General features: G+C 42.8%; 1 protein-coding gene and 1 long non-coding RNA gene across 6 annotated transcripts in view; one reads left to right on the forward strand and one right to left on the reverse strand.

The window, feature by feature from the left end:
- Positions 1-27,864, forward strand: part of IGF1R (insulin like growth factor 1 receptor) — a 205,326-nt gene that overhangs the window by 102,780 nt on the left and 74,682 nt on the right. The window contains exon 1 of one of the 2 annotated variants that reach the window (XM_056571843.1): positions 17,986-18,147. The exons of the other annotated variant lie outside the window; for it this stretch is intronic. Within the exon in view, the coding sequence (XP_056427818.1) occupies positions 18,114-18,147 (34 nt within the window). The 5' untranslated portion in view covers positions 17,986-18,113. Of the gene's footprint in view, positions 1-17,985; positions 18,148-27,864 lie in introns of those variants that run through there. 2 annotated transcript variants of the gene reach the window in all.
- On the reverse strand, positions 6,787-18,389 carry LOC130368330 (uncharacterized). Of its 4 annotated transcripts, none has more exons than XR_008892413.1 (3): positions 18,208-18,389; positions 16,885-17,112; positions 6,787-7,433 (listed from the first exon to the last, which is right to left on the reverse strand). It is a non-coding gene; the product is annotated as an uncharacterized LOC130368330 (long non-coding RNA). The 4 variants fall into 4 exon arrangements; XR_008892410.1 differs by lacking the exon at positions 18,208-18,389 and adding an exon at positions 17,953-18,093; XR_008892412.1 differs by lacking the exon at positions 18,208-18,389 and adding an exon at positions 17,840-17,920.

Below are 27,864 nucleotides of genomic sequence, written 5' to 3' on the forward strand. Positions count from 1 at the left end.
GCCGTCAAAAAATCCCATTCATGTGAATGGGATTTTCTGAACATCCTTTTGCATCATGTCCGTTTTTACATGCACTCATTTTTGGTCCGGCAAAAAATAAATGGTGAAAAACCAGACTTTAAAATTTAACATTTAAAAACATCCATTATCATCAGTTATGGTCAGGTTTTTTTTAACATCCGCCTTTTGTACTGCACATGCTCAGTACAGCTTTACAAAAAAGGGGTTAAAAACCCGGATGTAAGGATCTTTCCACACTGCCGGTATGCTTTGGCAAATTCGGCCGTCAAGCTCCCTCTTTTTATATATTTTTTTTGCATTTTGTCGGCCATCATTTTTCCGGAGCATACCGGCAAATAACGGGTCATGATGGACCCCATTGTATTCAATAGCTGACGTTATTTTTGGAGAGAAAAACTGGAGAAAAAGACTGTGCAAGCAGCCGGTAGTGTGAACGCAGCCTAACTGGTAATAATGGATTAACAAAATCAGGTTTTTTAAGAAAAAACCCTTTAAAAATAATAGATGATGGTTATCAGTTATCATCTGTTATTGCATCCAGTTTTTTTTTTTTTTTTTCATCCCTTATTGTAAAATAATGGCAGTAAAAAAGCAGGATGATACCTGTAGTGTAAAGGGGGCCTAAGACTAGGATTGTGTTAGGCTGCTTTCACAATATAGAATTATCCGTTTTAAAAATCCGTTATAATGATCAGTCAACAAAACCATTAAAGGGGTACTCCGCCCCTAGACATTTTATCCCCTATCCAAAGGATAGGGGTTAAGATGTCAGATCGCCGCAATGCCGCTGCTGGGGATCCCCGCTGCAGCACTGCACTATCATTACAGCACAGAGCGAGTTCGCTCTGTGCGTAATGACGGGCGATACGGGGGACGGAGCATCGTTACGTCATGGCGCCGTGACATCACGGCCCGTCCCCTTAATGCAAGTCTATGGGAGGGGGCGTGACGACCACCACGCCCCCTCCCATAGACTTGTATTGAAAGGGGCGGGCCGTGACATCACGAGGGGCGGAGCCGTGACGTAACGATGCTCCGGACCCTGTACTGCCCATCATTACGTGCAGAGCGAACTCAATCCCAGGGCTCCCCAGCAGCGGCACCGCGGCGATCTGACATCTTATCCCCTATCCTTTGGATAGAGGATAAGATGTCTAGGGGCGGAGTACCCCTTTAAAAACGGACGTTAAATGGCTGTTACAAAATCCCATTATAGTCTGTGGGATTTTTACATTATCCGTTTTAACCCGTCATAGCCAGTTATTAATAATGGCCGTTATATTGTGACGGGAGAAAGTAACGGGAGAAATAGTGCATACAGTACTTCTTCCATTCTTTCTCCCGTCACAAGATAACGTCCGTTACTAATAACGGGCTATGACGGGTTAAAACGGATAATGTAAAAATCCCATAGACTATAATGAGATTTTGTAACGGCCGTTTAATGTCTGTTTTTAATGGTTTTGTTAACGGATCTTTAAAATGGATAATTCTATAGTGTGAAAGGAGCCTTAGAGATTTCTAGAAGACTGATTCTTCCCTCACGTAGTCCAGATGGCGGTCCAGCCAGTGTATTCTGCACGGTGCACTATGCCGGTGACTCATGGCGCCTCGGGCATCCTTCATCCAAGTCACCAAGTGCTGCAGATACATTAAGTGGTGAACCAGATAATTCAGTGTTTTATTGCCTGTGTTGTAGTAATCATTGGGTAGATTCTGCAGGACTTTCGTGGTAGTTTTCATGTACTGAACTCCCAAATAATAGAATAATTCCTTTATTTATATATTCCACAGCACAGAACTTGTTGTTGGTCCCTGTCCCCATTCATGTTCCCAGTCTAAATGCCAAATCAGCATATAGATATATTGTTATCGTGTCAGAGGAAACCAGAGTACTGGGAAAAACCCATGGAAACACAGGAAGAACATACAAACTCCCTGCAAATGTTATTTTTGGTGGAATTTGAACCCAGGACCCCAATGCTTTACGGTAACATGCTAACACATTGTTTCCCAACCAGGATGCCCCCAGCTGCTGCAAAACTACAATTCCCAGCATGCCCGGACAGCCGAAGGCTGTCCGGACATGCTGGGAGTTGTAGTTTTGCTACAGCTGGAGGCACCCTGGTTGGAAAACACTGTGCTAACCAATGAGCCACCATGTAAATAGGTTTATTATAGTTCACTGATCCCCCAGGAAATCCTAAATAGCATGTGGTATATGTATAGAGCAGCAGGTCCCCCTTTTTCACCCTCCTGTACGTATCATGACCCCGGTGATACAGATGTGCTGGATCCACATTGCGTCCGATAACCCCGAGCGGTGTGAGATAAGAGCTGACACATTCCCACACACTGCATTGCACAGTCCTATTCCTCGCAGATGGGTCTGTTTAGCTTTGATTAAACATTAATCAGGAATCAATTGCTGTTTCACCAAGTGGCAATAGATTGGGCGCCTCCTGCCATAGCAAATAGTGGCATTTATTAATCCTGAATAAATAAGAGCCTTGGCCAGGGATGGAGTTTAAACAGAGGGAAGGTGGCGGATCATAGGAGTGTTTGTTAAGTAGTAACTGTGTCTAATTACAGTAAGTGGGTTATTGGGTTAACTCCTTCACTGCTGGAGGAAAACAGGTGATGACCTTGATTTAGATGTCACTTTTAAAGGGGTACTCCGGTGGAAAACTTTTATTTTTTATTTATTTTTTTATTTTATTTTTTATCAACTGGTGTCAGAAAGTTAAACAGATTTGTAAATTACTTCTATAAAAAAAAAATTCTTAACCTGGCTAGGGATCGACCGACTATCGGTTTGGCCGATATTATCGTCCGATAATCACGATTTTGGGCCTCATCGGTATCGGCAATTACCTTGTCGATAATGCGATAATGCCCTGCACCGCCCGCACCGCGTCCCACCCCCCACCGCACCGCCCCGGCCCGCCGCATTGCCTCCCCCATCCCTGGTTTTATAATTACCTGTTCCCGGGGTCCACGCTACTTCTGGCGGTAGGGGGCGTGGAGCGGTGCGGTGGTGGGGGAGGGGGAGATTTTCGCGGCGGCGGTGATAGGACTCAGGAGGACCCCCGGACAGGCAGTGGGAGAGAAGTGGGTGGCGGCGGCGGCGGCCTATGGCACCGCAAAAGCCGCTGCAGTTCATTGATTTAAAGCGCCCGCTTTAAATCAATGATCTGCAGCGGTGTCGCGGGGGGATAAATAGCCGATAACTTATACCGGAATATCGGTATAAGATATCGGCTATCGGCCCTAACCTCCACAGATTATCGGTCTCGGCCCTAAAAAAAAAAATATCGGTCGATCCCTACCTTCCAGTACTTATTAGCGGCTATATACTACAGAGGAAATTCTTTTCTTTTTTGAATTTTTTTTTTCTGTCTGACCACAGTGCTCTCTGCTGACACCACTGTCCATGTCAGGAACCATCCAGAGCAGGAGCAAATCCCCCATAGCAAGCATGTGCTGCTCTGTACAGTTGCTAAAATGGACAGAAGTGTCAGCAGAGATCACTGTGGTCCTGACAGAAAAGAAATCCAAAAAGAAAAGAATTTCCTCTGTAGCATACAGTCGCTAAGAAGTACTGGAAGGATTAAAAAATTTTAATAGAAGTAATTAAAAAATCTTTTTAACTTTCTGGTACCAGTGGATTTAAAACAAATAAAAAAAGTTTTCCACCGGAGTATCCCTTTTAGGGTGCGTTCACACGCTAGCAACGGGTTTCCCGCTGCAGGAAACCAGCTGCGAGTTACGCTACCATTCATTTGAATGGGTCTGCGGACAATCCGCAAATCTGACACTATTGCGGAATGTCTGTGGACCCATTTATATCAATGGTAGCGTAACGCACCCTTAAGTGAAATTTTACACTTTACCTCATTTTCGCACTGTGGCTCTTCGGGTGTTGCGGACAGCCAGGGCACGCTGGGAGTTGTAGTTTTGCAACAGCTGGAGAGCCAAAGACTGCTGATCATTTCTTTTGCTCATCATTTTTTAACTATTTGAAACTTAAATGGGTTAGCCAGGATTAGAAAAACATATTACAACTCTGCTCCAAACTTCACTGCAATACCAAACACAAACTGAGGATATGAGTGGCGCCACTTATGGTAGGTATAGAGTAGCTATGTTTTTATAACCCTGGATTTACCATCTTAAAATTTTCTAAAAGTAATAATTTAAAATGTTATATATTTTTAGACCTCTCACCCCCCCCCCCCCTCAAAAGAAACAAAAAAAACACTGTGCATTCCAAATTGCATAATAGCTTTTGCTGTAACAAGTTTAAAACACGTTGCCTGTGAAAATGGAGATTTTTTTTTTTAAGGCTGAAAACTAGCGTTAAAATACTGTGGGGGAGGGGGATGTACTTTTTTAGTACAACACAGGATTTAACAATACACGATCATCCAGTGGAAATAAAGACACAAACTCAATGATTTAAGGGGAGGGGGAAGGATATTTTATTAATAGTTAAAGTAAGTGACTGGTTTTCGATTTTTACTGCAAATTTTAGAAATGGATGTGATATTTTTTTTCTATGTGTAAAATATAAATGTATAAGCCAAGTCTATTTAGAAACTGTGTTGATCCAAAGGAAGGCGAAAACCCCCATAAGGAAAGAGCCAATTATGCTTTATGGAAAGGGGGGAAAATTCCTTCCTTACCCCAAATATGATGATCGGAACAAGTCCCAGGATCAAAAGCCAGTAACTAAATTAATATGGGAATCTACAATGTGTTATTCTTTTATATACTTTTATGCTATACCTAATTTTTTTTATTTTTTTTATATTATGTTATTGATGGAATTTTAACTTAAATAAATAAATAAGCTCTTTCAGATAAAACTTATGACTAAGATGATCCCAAGGAAGGCCAAAAAAACAAAAACAAAAAAAAAAAAACACTTGCGGAATAAGCAAATTGTACTCAGAGTGGAAAAATTCCTTCCGGACTCCAAATATGGCGATCGGAACAAGTCCCAGGATCAGCCGATATCTACCCCTATGTGTCTGTCTATGTATCTATGTAAATACCTGCATGTATACTACTATGTATGGGATCCTAATGTATGATCTTACCAGGCCAAGCTGGGTGCTGTGGAAGAAAATGCAGCCACGGGGTGAAGGTCGGCCTGATACTCCGGCCATGACAGGTCTTCCTTCTTCAGAGCTGCCCTGAATGGTATGAATGGCGGCTGTGCTCTCCTCCTCTCTAGTTCCTCCCAATCGATGTTAAAGAATGGATGGTGTGTGATGTTCTTGTACACACCCAGTCTCTTTTCTGGATTCTTACACAACAGTCTTTTTATGAGATGTTTCCGGTCATCAGCGCAATGATGGAATAAGTGGCTTCTTTGTGGTGATGGAATTGCGCACAGTTTATCTGGTGGAATCAACATTAATTGGGAAACATCCGGTATACAACAATCCCCAGGCTCCACCAATCCACTGCTGTGTAATAATGCTGCCATTGGATCACCTCTGGGGCCAAGTATAGAAATGTGCACGTCACTTCCCTCATCTTATTGGAGGAGGTGACGCCATCTTGGTCCTGGATGCTATCAGCAGCCAGGGACCCGCCGGTAATGGCAAACATCAAAGATCACGCTAATGTGCGGTCAGATTATGTGATGTGTACTGTGAAATCTCTGTGGTCTTATCAGCAGCTGATAAGTACTGAAAGGATTAAGAATTCTAAATAGAAGTCATTTACAAATCTGTTTAACTTTCATGCACTAGTTGATTTAAAAAAAAAAAAAATAATAATATTCACCCGAGTACCCTTGTAAAGATTACGGGGACATTTATTAATGTTGGTGTAAGGTAGTAAAGATTTTACCCGTTTGCTTGGTGTACCAGATCCAGCTGGGGGGGAAAAAACTGGGCGCTACCGTGTCCCGGCCGCGGCATACCGCGATTTTAGGTCCGGTCAGGAAAACTGATATGGGGCAAAAATGAGCTGACCGGAGTCACTATAGGACTCCTCTGGTTGGCTCACTGAAATCAATGAGATACGGGCCGTGTCCGGGATACGGGAGCGCCTGGTTCCCACTCCCCCCAGCCGGATCCGGTTCCCGTATCCTCAAATCATAGTGTGAACAGCTTCTGCACTAAGAACAGATACACTGGAGTTGCATCCTATTTCTAACCCTGTACCTAAGATTTTTTCTTCAACTCCACATTTTCCTGCTTTGAGCCCAGCTTTAACCTCTTAAGGATGCAGGGCGTACCTGTACACCCTGTGCCCGGTCTATAGAGGGGGCTATAACATTGCAAAAAATAAATAAAAAAAAGTTAATAGAGCATTTAACCCCTTCCCTAATAAAAGTAAGTCACCCCCCTTTTCCTATTAAAAAACAAAAAAAACTGTGTAAATAAACATGTGGTATCACCGCGTGCGGAAATGTCCAAACTATAAAAATATATTGTTAATTAAACCACATGGTCATTGGCGCGCAAAAATTTCCAATTCCAGAGTCCAAAAAGAGTATTTTTGGTCACTTTTTTATATAATGAAAAAATGAATAAAAAGCGTTCAAAAAGTCCAATCAATACAAAATTGGTACCTCTAAAAACTTCAGATCACAGCGCAAAAAATTTGCCCTCGTACTGCCCAGTACACAGAAAAATAAAGTTATAGGGGTCAAAATATGACAATTTTAAATGTATTCATTTTCGTGCATGTAGTTATGATTTTTTCCAGAAGTAAGGCAAAATCAAACCTATATAAATATCATTTCACTTTTATTACAAGCATAATTTTATTCGTATATTTTAATCATTTTTGCCCCAAAAGTTACAAAATTGCATTTTTCTTCAATTTTTTTCGCACAATGAATTTTTTCCGTTATGCAGTGTTTTTTTTTTTTTTTTTTTTGTAAAATGACTGTCATTACAAAGTAGAATTGGTGGCGCAAAACATAAGCCATAATATGGAATTTTAGGGGCAAAATTGAAAGGGTTATGATTTTTAATAGGTAAGGAGGAAAAAATGAAAGCCCGAGTCCTTAAGGGGTTAATATTTATAGGCCCAACACAGGCTGATACACTTGCTAGTTCTGCTCTAGTTTCAGTTTTTATCTTTAGTTCTAGCAGAGACATTGAGCAAATTGGCTCCAGCACTAATTCCACCAGATTCAACTGAGACTTTAGAAATGTTATCTTCAGCGTAAGCTTCACTGTCATCGTCATTGGAATAGGCTTCACTGTGGTCGTAGACGACGTTGGCATCTGCAGCAGCATGTTGTGACGTGATGTCCATGGTTTCCTGTGTGTAAGTTAGGATTTTAGCGATTGGTGCCAAGTGTTACCGTCATTATAAACAACATTTGACTTTTTCGCTCATCCATGTCATAAGTTGTTGATCGCGGCGGGTCTCACTCATGACACCTGTTGAGATTGTAAGTTTATAAGCTGGAAAGGTGGGTGGCATTGCTTGTTTTTAATGTCAGTAGTGCTTGGAGACAACATTATGGGTACTTTCACACTGGTCAGATCTGGAAAGTGACCAGCAGTATGGTTTTCTGAATCTGCAGAATATAGGTTTATGCTGCGGATACACTGCAGATCTTCTCTTTTCATTGGGATTTTGGTCAGTGTTTTGTAGCCATAACCAGAAGTGCAACCAAAACGGAAAAAAAAATTTAAATAAAAAAAATAAACAAAAATGCTATGTTTTGAACAATCCTTAAAGGGGTACTCTGGCCCTAAGACATCTTATCCCCTATCCATGCCCCCTCCCATAGACTTGCATAGCTGGGGTGGGGGATGACGTCACACGATGGCGGAGTCATGATGTCACGATACTCCGGGCCCGTGGTTAGCAACCAGCAGTTTGTGAGCTGGCAGTGCGGCGTGCAGCTCAAAGAGATGGGTGCCGATTGCGGGGGTCCCCAGCTGCGGGACCCCCGCGGTCAGACATCTTATCCTTTTGGATAGGGGATAAGATGTCTTAGGGCCGGAGTACCCCTTTAAAGGGGTACTCCACTGACTAGCGTTGGAAACATTTAGTTCCGAACGCTGTGTGCACACTGCAGAGGGTGGATACGCTTCCTCATTGTGTCAGGCCACGCCCCTTAATGCATGTCTATGGGAGGGGGCGTGGTGGCTGCCACGCCCCCTCCCATAGAATTGCATTGAGGGGCGTGGTGTGACATCACGAGGAGGCTTGGCTGACCCCCGCAGCGCGCTCAATGCGTGTGGAACTAAATGTTCCGAACGCTGGCCAGTGGAGTACCCCTTTAAATTTTATATTATTCTGGACAAAAATGCTGCAGATTTTTCACAGCAGAAAAGCCATTGCACCAAAATCCACAGCTAAAAATCCATGTCAAGTAGTACGGCTTTTGCAGTATGGATTTTGTGCTGCAGATCTTGGTGTGGAATATATAAGTAAAATAAATAAAAAACTAAACAAAACCAGAATTTATCAAAGCTTTATACCAGAAAACTAGCGTAAAAATAAAAAATTTTAGCTCAAGCCTTATTTTTGCACCAAAATTTTGTTACCTGCAGATTTTTCAGCTGTTCGCTTTTTTTGTGATTGATTGATACCACATTCTGTGTATAGAGGTCAGATCCACCGTCTGCTACACAATCTGCATCTAACGCATGTGGTTTGTGCTGTGTATTTGTGATAGATCTTCATGAAAGAATTATTCGGATGCTTGTGCGATCACCTTAATGGGATGTATACAGTGCGGGTGCCTAGGCATGCGCTGTAAACACGACCCTGTGTGCAGCCTCTCTTGGCACATGTATGACTGATAATAAAACAGATGCTCTTTCAGACATAGCTCTCTGTAAGGTTCTTCTGCATTAGGCCATTGCATATTTGTTAACACTTCCAGCGACAGGAGGATGCAATAGATCATCTGCTGTCAGCCTATGAAATGTAGAAACTGGGGAGGAAAACAAAGGAACAAATTCTATACTGTTGGAACTCGTGTTAAAGGCTTCCGGTTATGTGGTCATGTGACTCTGTATGGAATCTGCGGAAATATTTTCTCTGAGGCAGAAAGAGAGGGAGGATTTTAGGCCAAGGCTTCACCGCTGTCTACAGTTTCTGCAGCTGGTGGTGGTGGTGGATAAATGAGGAGCAAACTCAGTGCAAATCTCAATTTACAGTTAAACAATCGTATGGTGTGCAAGGTGTTAATGTTGATGTAGTTCAATCGTAAATTTGAATACGATGGATTTCAAAAACGTGCAATTCTATTAATATATATATTTTCTTTCTAAGGAATTGTTCAGAAACCCCATTTTGGGGTCCAATTTTCCTTTGTTCTAATAGACTGTGAGGATTCCAAAGGTTGAACCTCCACAAATCAGCTTTTATTTTTGGAGTTAAATGTACAGTGATCCCTAAAGTTACAATATTACCGTAATTCCAGAATGACCATTGTATATTAAGACCAAAACTGGATGGAGAACTGGTAATTGGATGCAAAGCCACCAAAATAAGAAAAAAATCACAGAACAAATAATAAGCCATCATATAGCTCAGGGTCCAAAGCATACACATTTTCTTACAAAAGTTATCAGAAGTAAAATAAAGTGAATTCAGGTAGAAGACAGACATGGTCGCACATCTACAATCTTGTATAATTGCTTCTCAGCATAATATCAAAAACGAACAGGTTGTTAGTATATACGTTTTGATCAAAAAGTACAAAGCCCACTCTAAGAAGTAAAATAAAACCTATATAAATTGGGAATCATTGTAATCATATGGACCTACAGAATAAAGATAAGGTACATTGTGTGGAAACTAACCCCCTAAAAGTTGCAAAATGATGTTTTGCAACCCACATAAAACACCACCAAGTTGGAAATTGAACATAGAGTGCAGTACCAGATGTTGGTTGTTCCCAGTAAGATGTTTCAACTTTGGTGCCAGTATGAACAGAATGGGAAGGGTATAAAATGGAAAAATATGGGCATACAGAGGAAGTAATATGCCTTGAAATTGGAAAAATACCAGATAAATGAAAAATAAATGGAATAAACAGGAGTATGTGTCTGTGACAGAATTGTAAGGGCTTGTAGATTCCAGGTCGACTAATTTAGTCAGCTCTCGGACATACATATTCATTGTTGACGGCAAAGCATATCTAAAGTAGAATGAAGATTCTTTCAGCGGAGTCTGGACTTAGAATTTTTGAAATTCAGTAGTGTGCATGGTACAGCAATATTCCATTGAAGACTATGTGAAGCTGCTGCATCAGCATTTCCAAGCATGATTTCCTAGTGTGAATGCTTCCTCAGAAATCAACTGATGGAATGGGATTTACTTATACACTGCTCAAAAAAATAAAGGGAACACTTAAAGGACATCTGCAGCGGGATTAACACTTATCCCCTATCCACAGGATAGGGGATAAGTGTTAGATCGCGGGGGATCTGACCGCTGGGACCCCCTGTGATCTCCTGTACGGGGCCGTGGCTGTCCATGCAGGGGGCGTGCCAGCCGCAGCATGACGTTGCGGCCGGCACGCCTCCTCCATACATCTCTATGGGAGAGGCGGGGAGGCAGCGTTCGTGCCTCCCCGCCTCCCCCAATTTAATTGTATTGGGATGGGGAGGAGACAGGGCGTCAGTCGACCTCTAGGTCGACGCTACGCGCCTTAGCGCTCACTATGAGCACTAATGGCGGCGCCCCATTAAGGAGATCACGGGGGGGGGGGGGGGGGGTGTCCCAGCGGTCGGACCCCCCGCGATCAAACTCTTATTCCCTATCTTGTAGAAAGTCAATCACACTTCTGTGAAATCACACTGTCCACTATGGAAGCAACTCTGATTGACAATCAATTTCACATGCTGTTGTGCAAATGGAACAGACAACAGGTGGAAATGATAGGCAATTAGCAAGACACCCCCCAATAAAGCAGTGTTTCTTCAGGTGGTGACCACAGACCACTTCTCTGCTTCCTGGCTGATGTTTTAGTCACTTTTGAATGCTGGCGGTGCTTTCACACTAGTGGTAGCATGAGACTGAGTCTACAAACCCCACAAGTGCCTCAGGTATTGCAGCTCATCCAGGATGGCACATCAATGCGAGCTGTGGCAAGAAGGTTTGCTGTGTCTTTCAGCGTAGTGTACAGAGCATGGAGGTGCTACCAGGAGACAGGCCAGTACATCAGGAGACATGGAGGAGGCCGTAGGAGGGCAACAACCCAGCAGCAGGACCGCTACCTCCTCCTTTGTGCAAGGAGGAGCAGGAGGAGCACTGCCAGAGCCCTGCGAAATGATCTCCAGCAGGCCACAAATGTGTCCACTCTAACGGTCAGAAACAGATTCCATGAGGGTGGCATGAGGGCCCGATCCACAGGTGGAGGTTGTGCTTACAGCCCAACACCGTGCAGGACATTTGGCATTTGCCAGAGAACACCAAGATTGGCAAATTCGCTTCTTCACAGATGAAAGCAGGTTTAAACTGAGCACATGTGACAGGCGTGACAGAGTCTGGAGACGACGTGGAGAACGTTCTGCTGCCTGCAACATCCTCCAGCATGACTGGTTTGGCGGTGGGTCAGTAATGGTGTTGAGTGGCATTTCGTTTGTTAGCACATTCAACTATGTGAAGAAAGTATTTCATACTATTAGTTCATTTGTTCAGATCTAGGATGTGTTATCTTAGTGCTCCCTTTATTTTTTTGAGCAGTGTAGAACAGCTAGCTAAACAGAAGGGATCACTGAAATGTTACTTGGGGCTACAGAGAGGTGATCAAGGAGTGTGGAGGACTGGATGAAAGTGATCTATTTGGTGATCTATTCGGTTATCTGCATTGGCCAAGGAGATGATGCAGGAATGTTCAATTAAATCTATAGTGAGATAGAGAGAGAGTGAAATATAGAGAGGGAGAAGGAGGGAGATATCGAGAGGGAGAAGGAGGGAGATATAGAGAGAGAGAGAGAAAGTGAGAGAGAGAGAGATCTCTCTCTCTCTATATATCTATATCTATATCTATATATATATATATATATATTCCTTATTTCTATAATATATAATATATTGATGACTAAAAAAGTAAATTTATGTTTCCCCATTGTTTGCTATAGGATTACACGTCGGGTAAAGGACCGGATGAGATGTTGATCATTACCTCAGTAGTTAGTGCACAGGTGGATATAGACAGTCTGGACACTTTTTTTTTTTTTCTTCTCATCATTCCGTCAATAGTAAATAGGTTTGTTCATGGTTTTGTCGCTGGGGTACAGCTGCACGGACGTTGTATGCTTGGTTATTATTAGAGTCCCGTGGATGAGTGACAGAAGCCATGAGTACCAAGACTTGTGGGTTTGCTTTAGTGCAGTGAATTGCTGTTTTTCTATGCAGTTGGTTTATTCTGGCAGCAGTGATCTGTTATCCGGGCAGGGAGCGCCCGAGCCACGTGAAATTTGTAGAAGTGTATGAATGTAGTGTTACCCTGGCGTTTAGTAGAGTTCTCCACCTGAGTGGCAAATAGTAAATCTATTAGCTGTGTTGTACACAAGGAGCTGCCATCGCTGCAGTGTCTGGGGAATAGTCAGTCATCCTTAGGGTACGTTCCCACACGGCGTATTTTGCTGCGTATTTGCTGCGTATTTGGTGCTGCGTATTTTCCTACCCATTGACTTCAACAGGGAAAATAAAATACGCTGCAGCAAATACGCAGCAAATACGCCCTGTGGGAACGTACCCTTAAAGGCAGCTTCCTAGCTTTGATCTAGAGCAGTGTTCCCCAACCAGTGTGCCTCCAGCTGTTGCAAAACTACAGCTCCCAGCATGCCCGGACAGCCGTTGGCTGTCCGGGCATGCTGGGAGTTGTAGTTTTGCAACAGCTGGAACCACCCTGGTTGGGAAACACTGATCTAGATTGTTACTATTCCAGGACTGCACGCGGACTGTTACTGATTACACATGCGTGTGCCGCGTTTATCACCTGATGCCTGTCGTTGTGATATTTTGCGGCATGTTCATATGACTCACAGGACTCGATGTTTTCTTATGTCATTGCCCTGAGATAGCTGCCAAATTACAGAAAGTATTTGTGTAGCCCCAGCAGCTTTTAACCCATTGAGAACGCAACAATTTCTCATTTTTGCGTTTTACATTTTTTCCCTCCTTGCCTTAAAGGGGTATTCCAGGCAAAACTTTTTATATATATATATATATATATATATATATATATATATATATATATATATCAACTGGCTCCGGAAAGTTAAACAGATTTGTAAATTACTTCTATTAAAAAATCTTAATCCTTCCAATAGTTATTAGCTTCTGAAGTTTTCTGTCTAACTGCTCAATGATGATGTCACCTCCCGGGAGCTGTGCATGATGGGAGAATATCCCCATAGGAACTGCACAGCTCCTGGGACGTGAGTCATCAGAAAGCAGTTAGACAGAAAACAACAACTCAACTTCAGAAGCTAATAACTATTGGAAGGATTAAGATTTTTTAATAGAAGTAATTTACAAATCTGTTTAACTTTCCGGAGCCAGTTGATATATATAAAAAAAAGTTTTTTTTGCCTGGAATACCCCTTTAACTCTTTGAATTTCCAACCTATTGTACTTTGAAAGGACATTACTCATTTTACCACAAAATCTACAGCAAAACCAAAAAAACATATTATTTATGGGGTAAACTTGAAGAAAAAAAATTAATTTTGGGGATTTCCGTTTCTATGCAGTGCACTTTTTGGTAAAAATGACACATTATCTTTATTCTGTAGTTCATTTGATTAAAATACCCAATTTATATAGTTTTTTTTCCTTTTTTATATATACTATTTTTAAAATTATAACTTCTTGTACGAAAAGGAGTATGCTTAAATTTATCCTCCTCTGATCCCTAGAACACTTTTCTGTATATGGGATGTATGAGGGCTCATTTTTTGCGCCCTGATTTTTGTTTTTATTGGTACTATTTTTGGGTTAATGGGTAATTTTTAGATGGCTTTTTTTTTTTTTATTTCTGCTACATGAAGTGACCAAAAATACACATTGGTGTTTTTTTTTTTTTTTGCACCATTGACCTTGCAATTTTATCAACATTCCATTTAAAGTGTACCTGTCGTCAACAAAAACTTTTTATGTAATGTAGATACCATTATATCTATTTTTTTTATTTACATTTATTTAAATTTTTTTATTTACATTTATTCACAATTTTTTAGTCTCCATTGGGGACTATTACATGGAATCTTTCTATGCCATAGCACAGCATTGACCAGTGTTTGTGGTGCTCCGTTAGTACAGGTGGCTGAAGCTGCCTGCACTATTGGAGCGCCGATTACACAGATAGAAGCCAGGTAAGACACCTCAGTCTGTGCCCTCAGCTGATCAGGACCCCGGGATTTTGCTCAGCATTGTTAGCACTTTTTAGACACCATAATCAACTTTCATTGCAGCGTCTAAAGAATTATTGCCCGATAGGTGATGTCCAGCATTAGCTGTGGGTCCCGGCTGCTGATTAGTTGATCAGCTCTTGAGTGGGCTTCATAGATCAGGAGCAGGCGCAGGGCGTACATGTTCGCCCTGCGTCTTCTAGGTGTTAAAAAGATGTCCAAAACTAGGACCCAGAATTATCTACATAAAACGGGCCCAACTGCCCACAGTAGCCAATCATATGTCAGCTTTCATATCTAAACCAGCTCTGTTAAAATTACAGCCAAGCTGTGATTGGTTGTTATAGGCAACAACAGACAGTTTATTGTTTTAAAGGAGTACTCCAGGATAATAAAACTTACCCCTATCCTAAGGATAGGGGATGAGTTTCAGATCACGGGGGTCTGATCGCTGGGGCCCCCCGTGATCTCCTGTACGGGGCTCTCGGCTCTTTGCCGAAATAGCTCATTTCGACCACCGCATGATGCGGTGTCCGACACGCCCCCTCAATACATTTCTATGGCAGAGGCGGAGCCTGCTGATTGCAGCGTTCTGGCTCTCTCATAGAGATGTATTGAGGGGGCGTGTCGGCTGCCACGTCATGCGGTGGTTGGACACAGCCCCTGGCCACTGACTGTCGGGGCCCCGTACGGGAGATCGCAGGGGGCCCCAGCGGTCAGACCCCCTGCGATCTGAAACTTATCCCCTATCTTTAGGATAGGGGATAAGTTTTCTTATCCCGGAGTACTCCTTTAAGGAAGATTTGCAAGCTGGTGCTTTTTCCTGAAAATAGTGCCACATCTGTCCACAGGTTGTATATGGTATTGCAGCCTATCCCCATTCATTTCAATTAAGATAAACTTCAGTTCAACACAAAACTATGCACAGGTGTGGTGCTGTTTTGGAAAGGAAGCAGCCATATCCCCTACATTCTAAGGAAATCTTAGCCTGTTGTTGAACTATACAAGGACTTTGTATATTAATAATGACGTTATTTATTTTTTTTAATTCCTACATTTTAGGATGCGTTCACACGGCCGTCTGTCCTGTTTTTTTTTTATCCCCGTTTGTTACGTTCTTGCAGGCTTCATGTTCATGTCAATGGGATTTTTTTTTACATCCGTTTGCACCCGTCTGCGCTTATTTCCCTTTTTTTGATGGCAGAAAAAAGGCACATGCAGTATTTTTTCTTCTGTCAAAAAAAGGAAGAAAAAAAACGAATACAGTAAATTCAACATTGAAGTATATGGAAAACTGATGAGCCTTTAACGTTTTTAATTCCGAGCATGCTCAGAACAAAATTAAAATACAAATGGATACCATCAGTTTGCATCAGTTATTGTCAGTTTTTTTTTTTTTTAAGGCAGTTCTTATTTTTGACGGGAAAAGAACGGGACGGGTCTAGACGGCCGTGTGAACACAGCCTTAGCATTGTTTTTTTTATGTCCTAAAAAGAAGCCTATGATAAAAATGTCAAAAAATCTAACAAAAACACTACAGCATGCTGTGTTTTAGAAAAGAACGAAACTATGGTCTCAAAAAATGCACCGAAACTAAGGGAAAAAAAACTAGAAATTGTTTTGGTTTCTTTTTTTTTTTTGCCCTTTTGGATAACATTTGTTTTTTGCATTTTTAGGGTGCGTTCACACGCTATTACTAGCAGAGGGTTTCCCGCTTTGAGTTACGCTACCATTGATTAAAATGGGTCCACAGACTATCCGCAATAGTGTCAGATTTGCGCACTGTCAGCAGACCCATTCAAATGAATGGTAGCATAACTTGCAGCGGGTTTCCCGCAGCGGGAAACCCGCTGCTAGTTACTAGCGTGTGAACGCACCCTTAGATTTACTTTTGCAAACATAAAAGTCCATTAAAAAGTATCCTTAAAGGGGTATTCCGGTGAAAACCTTTTTTCTTTTAAATCAACTGGTGGCAGAAAGTTAAACATATTTGTAAATTACTTCTATTAAAAAATCTTGATCCTTCCAGTATTTATTAGCTGCTGAATTCTACAGAGGAAATTCCTTTCTTTTTGGAACACTGATGACATCACGAGCACAGTGCTCTCTGCTGACATCTCTGACCATGCACAGCAGATGTATGCTAAGGGCAGCATGGTGGCTCAGTGGTTAGCTTGCCTTGCAGTGCTGCCTTGCAGTGCTGGGGACTTTGGTTCAAATCCCACTAAGGACAACAATAAATAAAGCGTTATTATTATTATAATAACGTCAGCAGAGAGAACTGTGCTCGTGATGTCATCAGAGAGCATTCCAAAAAGAAAAGAATTTCCTCTGTAGTATTCAGCAGCTAATAAGTACAGGAAGGATTAAGATTTTTTAATAGAAGTAATTTACAAATATGTCTAACTTTCTGCCACCAGTTGATTTAAAAGAAAAAAGGTTTTCACCGGAGTACCCCTTTAAGATGGATTCACACGCAGCATTTTTCAGAAAAATACCTTACCTTTTTTGTTTATGGTGCTTTTCTTCCTTCATATTTGGGTCTCCAGCAGTTTTTCCACAATTGCGCATCCTCTAGCTCAGATGTGTATTTTTTTTCTTTTTCTTAGAATTTGGCTTTTTTCCTGTCACAGATCTCAAAAGGCTTAAACAAATGCACGTGCTAATGTGTTCTCCCCCCACGTTCTTCCGTAGATATCCTTGAATTACATAACTTGTAATGAGAAAAACGCTAGTGAAAAAAATAAATACACGTTAATACACACTATTTTGGTAAAGGGAGTAAAATGGACATTTCATTTGAGGAATTGTTTTTTTTCAGTGCAAAAAAACTGCGCAATGTTTGTGTGAAGGAAGCACAATGAGGTCAATTTTTCAAGTTTAGGCTGTGTACGCACTTTTTTTTTGCATTTCTAGTACCCCTACGCCCTATAGATTTGGGGTAGAGTCGCACGTTCTGTTTAGTACCCATTGATTTGGGTAGGAAAAATATACAGCAGCAAAATACTGCACGCGCCACTCTACCTACCCAGACAGTTCCCATCTAGTTTTAATGTTGCGCAAAAATAAGTGCGTAGTACTTGTAGGTGTTTTTTTTTTTTATTAATGTTAGAAATTAATCTTTTTTTGTGTTTGTTTTTTGTAACTACTTCAAAACACTTTAAAATTGACAAAAAAAAAGTTGAGGCTCATTTTGCAGGCGTTTTTTTTTTTTTTTTTTTTCTCCTCGAAATACACAGTGTGAACACAACCTTACCCAGATAATGGGTTTTTATGCTTCATTGATTTGGGGGCAGCACTTTTAGGAGTCTCTGCTGCAGTGTTCTCCAGCTGTTGCAAAACCATAACTCCCATCATGCCCCCGATAGCCTTCGGCTATCGGGGGCATGATGGGAGTTGTAGTTTTGCAGCAGCTGGATAACCGTAGCGTATATTGATTACACTTCGAATGTCGCTACCGTGACAGAGAACGGCGGCTATGGCGACGTTTGAGCCCCGCGCACCACACCGGCAGTGAACTGGTTAAGCCCTCTTTCCCGCCCCCTCCCACAATAATAAAAACGTTGTTTACTCCTTTCTGCTCTGAATAACAGATCAATCTCCAGGCTCCTCCTCCTAATCGCTGATTGGTTGATAGCCGAGATCCCTTTCTTCGCGCCCTCGTCCACCTATTGGCTGACGCCGACGCCTATTACTCCAAGAGGGCGTTCGCTTGAAAAGCAGCGTGCGTCTATGGCAGTGGACGAGTCACAGACAGCACGTATCGGTGTGTCTCACCGTGTCCGCCATCGGGGCAGGTGTGGTGATAAACATGTATGAGAATCACCTCAGAGACGTGACACGTACAATACTCTGGCTATTACTACGGCAGGGCATTGCATAAGCACGTCCACCCCCCCCTCTCCTTACGGGTTTGGGCTCGTCCTGGTTGAATCGCCGATCACCTTATAGTAATTGCCTTAAGACTATACCATGTGCAAAACAGAGGGGGGAGGGGTGTTCTTCAGACATCGCGGTGACCCAGTCCGTGTGGGAAAGGCATCGCTGTTTACAAGCAGAGGCCGATCACATGGGCAGATGTTATGAAATGCTACAACTCCGTATCGTGTCCAGGAAATGTTCTCACCTATTGAATTATTTTCCATCGCTCGTGGTTTTATACACCTTGCTGGATGTGTTGCTAGTCTAAGGCTGCATTCACACCACGTTTTTCCACTACAGTTCCCGTATACATTTTCAATGTGAAAACCGTACGGAACCGTATTGAAAACAGTATGTATTGACTCTGCATTGACAACCATATGCCAAAAGATGCACCCGTCCGTTTTGCATCCTGTACGGTTTTGTCAGTTTATCTTCCCGTACCCAAAACCGTAGTCTACCACGTTTTATTTTTTGGTCCGGGTGAAAATCTATGGGAATTGTACAGAACTGTATGTGCAATCGGTTTTCACCATACGGTTTTTGACTTTTCACAGGTTTTTTTTTTCTTGGAATTTCAATCAAACAAGTTAAACTTTATTCAAAGTGGAGTGAAAAGTTAAAAACGTATATGTTTTTTTTTCTTACAAAACGAAGGCAACCAGACATCATTTTTCAAACCGTATACAGTTTTTAACTGTATACGTGTTGAAATTTGTACACACGTTTTGATACAGTTTAGTCCGGTTTTGAGGAATCTGTTTTTCATCAAAAACCTGATGCGGGAACTGTACTGCAAAAACGTCGTGTGAATACAGTCTTAGGCTGGGTTCACACTACGTTTTGTCCCATACGGGAGCGCATACGGCAGGGGGGAGCTAAAAGCTCGCGCTCCCGTATGTCATTCATTTCAATGAGCCGACCGGAGTGAAACGTTCGGTCTGGTCGGCTCATTTTTGCGCCGTATGTGCTTTTACAACCGGACCTAAAACCGACCACGGTTTTAGGTCCGGTTGTAAAAGCGCATACGGCGCAAAAATGAGCCGACCGGACCGAACGTTTCACTCCGGTCGGCTCATTGAAATGAATGACATACGGGAGCGCATACGGTGACATACGGGAGCGCGAGGTTTTAGCTCCCCCCTGCCGTATGCGCTCCCGTATGGGACAAAACGTAGTGTGAACCCAGCCTAAGACTGTATTCACATTTACAATTTTCTGCATTTCTGCACCCCCCCCCCCATGAGGGGAAAAAATTCTCTCCTGGAAACCTGCCTGTAAAATCTAATAAAAAAAGAAATGCTGCACAACCTGCACATATTAGTGTTGCAGCCTTCCAGATGTTGCAAAACTACAACTACCAGCGGCTGTCCGGGCATGCTGGGAGTTGTAGTTTTGCAGCATCTGAAGGTCCATTGTCTGTAGGGTGCGTTCACACTGAGGAATTCACGAGGAATAATTTCGGTCAGGAAATCGTTGCCTTCTCCATCAAGTGGAATTCAAGCGGAATTTCCATGTGGAAATGAAGAGGAATGAAGGATGAGGCTATTTCATCTACTTTTCTGAATTCCGCTCGAATTCTGCTTGAAACGATGTCGGGCAGAATTATTATTATTATTATTTTTTTTTTTTTAACCATTGAGTCTTTTGGATTCTGTTTGTTCTTCAAGCAGAAAGGAATTCAGCGTCGGAATTCCGCTAGCATAATTTCCGCAGTGTGAACAGGACAGCGGAAAAAACATTAAAGTCAATGGGCAGAGGAGATGTGTAGAGATGAGCGAACTTACAGTACATTCGATTCGTCACGAACTTTTCGGCTCGGCAGTTGATGACTTTTCCTGCATAAATTAGTTCAGCCTTCAGGTGCACCCGTGGGCTGGAAAAGGTGGATACAGTCCTAAGAGACTTTTTCCTAGTACTGTATCCACCTTTTCCAGCCCACCGGAGCACCTGAAGGCTGAACTAATTTATGCAGGAAAAGTCATCAACTGCCGAGCCGAGAAGTTCGTGACGAATCGAATTTACTGTAAGTTCGCTCATCTCTAGAGATGTGCATTAATTTGGAGCGGAGAATTCAAGAGGAATTACTCAAGTAAATTCCTTTTGAATTACTCAGTGTGAACACATCCTTAGAAGGGACTACTGCATAAATATGGGGACCTGTCAGATTTAAAGGAGCTCCCCCCCCCCCCTCCCTTTAGGAGTAAGTATTGCCTCCCATACAGGATCTTGCTTGCTGCAGTGTGTGCATGTCTATAGATGTGAGCTATCCCTCCCCTCCCCATGTAAACACCTCTGTAGCTATCTATATTCACTTCCTTCCAGTGCGCCGGATCGGATTGGGTTGGTGCTCCGGCAGCACAGAGATATTATATTGCTTGTGGTACAGGAGAAGGAACATAAATTATTAGTGACAGAGCTGAATAGAAGATGCGGTGTGGACTGCGGAGTGGATCTGGAGCGTGCACTGCAGACTTGTCATACTCTGCCTAGCACTATGATATCTTTAGATCTTCTCTGCGTTGTACAGCAACCTCATGCAGCCCATTCATTTACAGGATAGCTTCTTTTTTGGATCCAAACCGCAACCCTCCCCCAAAAAAAAAAAAAAAAAAAACATTATCACCTGAGATGCTAACACATTTATAGTACAGTACCGCACAAAAATTGGATTGTGCAATCTGCAGCATGTCACTTTTTTTTAATCGTAAAATGTTGCAGAGATGAAATTCACAATGAATCCTCAGCAAAGAGCCACATGTGCAGATTTAGCTGCAGATCCCATGCATGTTTTGCGGTAAATAAACAAAAAATTAAGGTACAGTAATTAAAACAGCTGAAGGGTCGATTTTATATGTATTCCACGTTGGAATATGCATGGAAACCTTTTGCAGTATACATCCCACTATTTTCAATAGGAATACATGCCATGGTTCACAGTTTTTCCTCTGTCGATATTGTAATAGTTGTCAGTGAAGCGCAAGGAGTCTGGTGGCTCCAAAATGGATTCCCCAACTTGAATGGGAACTAATCCATGTCCGAGATATACAGGTATGCCTTGTATTGCACTTGCATATTATGTGGTGTATATTTCCTACAGAAAAACACTCTGAGAATGTCGCCTAAGGCCATGTTAACACAGTGTAAAATGTGTGGAATGTACGCCCGGACGGACATTCCACACATTTGAACAATCCGGTGGGAGCCAGGACCGCTTGGAAATGCGTTGTCTCATAGACGGCACTTCGTTTCCGTGTGAAATCCGCAAAAAGAATAGACAAGTCCTATTCTTTTTGCGGATGCTGGAATTGGGAAATTCCACCATGTGAACAGTGCAGCGGAATCCCATTGAAATCAATGGGACTCTACTGCAGCAGATTGTCCACGCTGAATGTTCCGTCAGAATAGTCATGCAAACAAACAAATACCACATGTAAAAATAATCTGCATTAATAAACAGCTCCAAAAAGCGCTTCTTTTTCAGTGTGGTTGGTTGAGGCCATCATGTACAAAAACCTCTTCAAAACAAATTTGCAGTTGTTTTCAGGCTTTCCCAATGAATTCAATGGGAGGAAAACAACACTGTTTACAGCAGGACTTCATGTCACTTATTTCTAAAGCACTTGAAAAAGCAATGGGGGAGATTTATCAAAACCTGTCCTGAGGAAAAGTTGCTGAGTTGCCCATAGCAACCAATCAGTCACCAATTGCTTCTTTTATTTCTGAAAAATAAAAGAAGCGATCTGATTGGTTGCTATGGAAAACTCAGCAACTTTTCCTCGGGACAGGTTTTGATAAATCTCCCCCAATGATTTTTGTCCTTGTGAACATTCTCTCACAGGTTAGGGGTTTAAGATAACATTGTGATAAGAGTGGTCCAACCTCTGAGACCCCCATCAATCACGAGTGGAGGTCCCAGGTGATTAGAGCTGCATCATGCATGCTTGACTACAGTTCCATTCACACTCTATGGGTCTTTTGAAGATGGCGAGCGTTGTACTTGCCTAATACAGCGTTCCCTCAACTTACAATGGCTTCAACATACAATAGTTTCAACATACAATGTTTTTTTCTGGACCATTGTAACTTGAAACCAGACTTAACATACAATGCTATGGACAGTCCAGATCTGTGAAATGTGTCACAACTGGAGGAACCGACCAATCAGAATGGGCTTTTTACTGGTAAATCACCTGTATTACTGAAGTGCATGCACTGACTGGCTGTCTGGTAGTGCCCCCTACAGTACAGGGAGGAACTACAAGTTCTGTACTACTCTTTACCTGTGCCAGGGTTAGTTGCTCCTTTGGACACCAAGTAAGGGCGGCTCCATTTGGGACACTGTGTGTACTGTATAGGACCCTGAAGAAGCTCCTGTCCTCAACACAAACCATTGTTTCCCAACCAGGGTGCCTCCAGCTGTTGCAAAACTACAACTCCCAGCATGCCAGGACAGCCGTTGGCTGTCTGGGCATGCTGGGAGTTGTAGTTTTGCAACAGCTGGAGGCACCCTGGTTGGGAAACACTGACATAGACACCGCTCCCAGCATATCTTTCTTACTTTTAAGTAAGGACTTGCTTTATCTATACTAGTTATCTTCTTATTTTTCTTTAATCTTCACTTTTTCCTATTTTTGGATGACATTTTGGTAGCTTCAGAACCAATTACCAGGTTTCCATAGAGTTCTGGTCTCAACATACAATGGTTGTCCTGGAACCAATTAATATTGTAACTTGAGGGACCACTGTATTGAAGAACCCATAGGGGGATTTATAATTGGTTTTTACCTTGGTGGTAAATTATCACAAATATTTAAATTTTTTTTGCAAAGGGTGAAAAAGTCGCACATTTGTGCACAATCTCTCACCAACCTCCTGGTCCACACTTAGATAAATACCACTCTCTTAATAAATGTGGGGCAGTACTCGTGATGTGCAAACAGGGTTAAAAGAACTTGATTTGCATAATGATAAATTCCCCCCAATGAGTGAGTGTGGTGAGGATCAAGCACGTGCGCGGCTGCTATATTCACTCAAGAGACAGGGGACCTCTGTTCTCCTGATAGGGAGCACTCCCAGCAGATAGGCCCCCACTGATCAGCTAGTTATCACCTATTTATTTTATTTCAACTTCACAAAAAAACATGCATCTGTATGACTGTAGTGGGCATATCCGTACACCTGTGTTTCCCAACCATGGTGCCTCCAGATGTTGCAAAACTACAACTCCCAACAGCCTTTGGCTGTCCGGGCATGCTGGAAATTGTAGTTTTGCAACAGCTGGAGGCACCCTGCTTGGGAAAACACTGATCTATGTTATTGATGGTGTGTGGGCGGTATTGGGTAACATAATGCGGTCATTTGACATACCTAGGAGATAACTATTTTCCTATTAGAAGGTATCCCTGGTGTGTATTGTTGATACTTGCAGACACACTGGGGGTGAGCCGCTTTGGCTGCGGTTCTGCTATCGCTCACGTAGGTATATTACAGTGCATTATCCATGTGTCTGTGCAGGGTACCTGATGCTGTCACTCATAATCTGACAGCTGGAATGAGCAGGGAGCAGAGGAGTAATGAAGATGAATGCTTCCCCAGGGTTTTATCAGTAATATGGCCATTTAATCACCTTTTACCCTGTATGTTTTGCCAGAGAGGAAAAAGGATATGGCGGATGAATGCAGAGGAGAGGCTGCAAAGTGTGTGCTCATCCTGCCTCTATTACATGGAAAGTGTGACTGCCCAGCGGTCTTTCTGTTCCAACGCTTTTGATAAAGACCTTAAAATACCTTTCTGTGGCAGAGTATTTCTTTCTGACAGTGCCGGCCAACTACTGCGCAATAGAAATATAATTTCTAATGCTGGGTGATGGTATGATTTACACCAGGAAACTATCAGGCTGGGTTCACACTGCGGAATCTTCAGGCAGAATTTCTGCCGGAGATCGAGCCGGCGGCACTAGGATCGCGCGGACTGCATTGCCGTCCCCATAGATGGCAATGCATTTCTGAGCAGGTCTCTCAAAAGATCCACCCAGAAATGCATTGCCGTCTATGGGGATGGCAATTCAGTCCGCGTGGTCCTAGTGCCGCAGGCTCGATCTCCGGCAGAAATTCTGCCTGGAGATTCCGCAGTGTGAGCCCAGCCTAAGGGGAAGCCCCACATCCTCTGCGTTCAGGCAAAAATGTCTGTGATCTGGTTAAAGAGGATGGTCAAGATTTTTCTAGCCAACAAAAAATTGAAGAGCAAAGCGCTTATGACAGAACCATAGCAGATTTGTATCCTCTGGAAGTAAACAATACGGGGGGAGATTTATCAAAACCTGTCCAGAGGGAAAGTTGCTGAGTTGTCCATAGCAACCAATCAGATCGCTTCTTTTTTTTCCCTTTTTAACAAGGCCTCTGCAAAATGAAAGAAGCGATCTGATTGGTTACTAAGGGCAGCTCAGCAACTTTTCCTCTGGACGGGTTTTGATAAATCTCCCCCAAAGAGGTTCCATTGACTTCAAGCAGATATCTGGAAGACTGAGAATTGTAAGTGATGATTTCCTATACACAGGATAGGTGATAACTGACTAGTTGCTGGGAGTCCATCTGCTGGGACCACCACAAATATTGAGAGCAGAGGTAAGTTGTCCCCCTAGTTAATGGAGGTGCAGCATGCCTTCTCAGCTATCTTCTGTCTTTGAGACAGTGTTTGGAAGTCTTAGGTTAGGTTCAGACTACGGAATTTCCGACTGCATTCCACACGGAATACACTCCTGCTACACGTGGATTCACAGCTGGTATTTCTTTGGGCGGATATTCCATAGTGTGCACATACCTTTATGCACAGTATATGGAGCAGTGGTTGAGCATGCATGCTGCCAGTCCAGACATAATGGATCTCCCAGCAGTTGGACCCCCACTTATCAATTAGGGATCACTTATTCTGTGTATAGGGGAGAACTGTTAGGGTAGGGTCACATTTGCTGCTGCGTATTTTCCTTCCGATTGAAGTCAATGGGTGCGCAGCTGATTTTGCTACCCATTAAGTTCAATGGGTAGGAAAATGGACAGCAGCATAATACGGCACATGTGACCCTACCCTAAACGGGATAACACATTTATACAGAAACTGTTGGAATATTGTTGAAGATAATATTATATAAAGAATATTTATTTATGAAACCATAACACTCCTAGTTCATATACATTATTGCCTATTGTGGGTGGTGAAAAAACTATTTCTAAATGACCCAATAGCGGAGGGTCTCGTATGAGGCATCTCAGTAATCAGAAGTGGGGCATGGCTGTAAAGCTTGTCCCTCTTTCTGGAGGTATTCATTACATTGACAGGTCCCTGATTTCAGTGCCCATCTTGTAATGCCTAATCTGTCCTGTGGTGGTGCTGCAGGGCATTTGATCATTAGCTGATGTGTTTTTCAGCTTGTTGTAGGAGGACTCTTAACCAAAAGCATTTGTTTTAATGCTCTGTTCTGGCGGGACCCCTTTTAAAGGGGTACTCCGCTGCCACAGCTTTCGGAACATTTGGTTTTAAACGCTTGGAGGGGGGTCGTGACAACAAGGCCACGCCCCTTGATGTCACACCGCACCCCCTCAATGCAAGTCTATGGGAGGGGGCGTGGTGGTCGCCATGCCCCCCATAGACTTGCATTGAGGGGACGTAGCATCACAACCCCGCCGCCTGCACCCAGCATTCTAAACGAATGCTAGGTGCTGCACAGAGAACGCTGGGGTCCCAGCTGTGGGGACGCCCACGATCAGACATCTTATTCCCTATCCTTTGGATAAGGGATAAGATGTCTAGTGGGCGGAGTACCCCTTTAACTGTCTCCTTTTTGTTTTCCCATAAATTCTTCAAGAAAGCTGGTATAAACAGTGACAAAGGCAAGATGGTAGGTGATATGGATGACAGAGGTTGTGTGAAGAATATGAAGTGTGGTGGCACAGCTGTCCTATGCCATACGCGCAGCCAGTGTTTCTGGCATAAACAGCGTCTGTGACGTTTCTCGTCTGGAGAAATCCACGGCCAGTCACATGACTTCACTCCAGACTCCAAAACACGTATCACGTGGTGTCACATTGTCCCCAGGAGCTGCTGTTCCCAGCCTCATCCATTGATGCCCACGTCTGCACACATTAACAATACTCCATTCATGTGGCTTGTTTCTTTCTCATCCCCGCTGTTGTTTTTCTGCATGCTTTGTCCTTTCCGTCAGCCCCCTTCTCCCTCTCGAATATCTGGCTGTTTTCTTCGCGACAACTAGACGCGTAAGGGAATTTTTGTTCTCACCTTGTTGAAGTCCTTGAAATGTTTCCATGAGAACCCACTAGTTTCTAGCTTCCAATACACAGCCGCCTATCCAGATGTGAGGCTTCAGAAGGGGCGGATGAGAGTTTACTGTAACATTCATGCATCCATTAGACACATGTTACATCAGAGCAGGCATGTTAATCGTGTGACCTTTAATAAATAATATGCGTATGTATTGTCCCTTAGGTTCTCATCTACCTACAGAAATTCTCATATAAAAAGAAATACCTCAGTGGAAGATCTAAAAAAAAAAAAAATGGTTTTACTTTATTTTATTTTTATTACATACTTTTTCTAGAACTGTTTTCGGGAAAACACAAATCATTGCTCAGCGATTGCAGTTTTGTTTTTATTATAAATATTTAGACCATCATTTCATATAATACCTTTTACAAAGCACATATTATGGTACATGCTGCAAACTTTTTTCCTTTTTTATTTTTGCTACGTCTTTCATTCGTGGCGAAATATGTGTTTACTTTATTTTTCCCTTTCTTTAGTGTATATTCACATGTACAGGATCTGCTGTGGATATCAATGTAACTTAATGAACAAGGCCTCAAATCTGCAGAAGATCTCGCATGTGTGAACGTACCCTTAAAGGGGTACTCTGCCCCTAGACATCTTATCCCCTATCCAAAGGATTGGGGATAAGATGTCTGATTGTGAGGGTCCTGCCGCTGGGGACCCCCGAGATCTCTGCTGCGGCACTCCAGATATCTGGTGCACGGAGCGAACTTCACTCTGTGTCAGATGACTGGCAATGCGGGGCGGAGGCTTGTCACGGTTATGCCCCGTTTGTGATGTCACGGCCATGCCCCCTCAATGTAAGTCTATAGGAGGGGGGGGGCGTGACGGTCACCACGCCCCCTCCCTTAGACTTGCATTGAGGGGTCATGGTGGTGACGTCACGAGCCTCCGGCGCTGCACCCGACGCGCTAAACGAATGCTGGGTGCAGCAGGGAGATCTGGCGACAACCCATGCGATTAGACATCTTATCTACTATCCTTTTGATAGGGGATAAGATAGCTAGAGACGGAATGCCCCTTTAAGATGACGCAGCACAAGTGGTATTTGTAAACCCCCCAATACTTTCATGGGGTTATCTAGCAACAGAAAAACTGAGCTAATTTCTTCCAGAAGCAGCACAACATTTTTTCCTTGGGTTATGTGTGGTATTACAACTTGGGCTCCATTTACTGCAATGGAATTAAGCTGTAATACCACATACAGCCACAGTACAAA

Source organism: Hyla sarda, chromosome 4 (genome assembly GCF_029499605.1).
Source record: "Hyla sarda isolate aHylSar1 chromosome 4, aHylSar1.hap1, whole genome shotgun sequence".
In the NCBI taxonomy this organism is placed as follows: Eukaryota; Metazoa; Chordata; class Amphibia; order Anura; family Hylidae; genus Hyla; species Hyla sarda.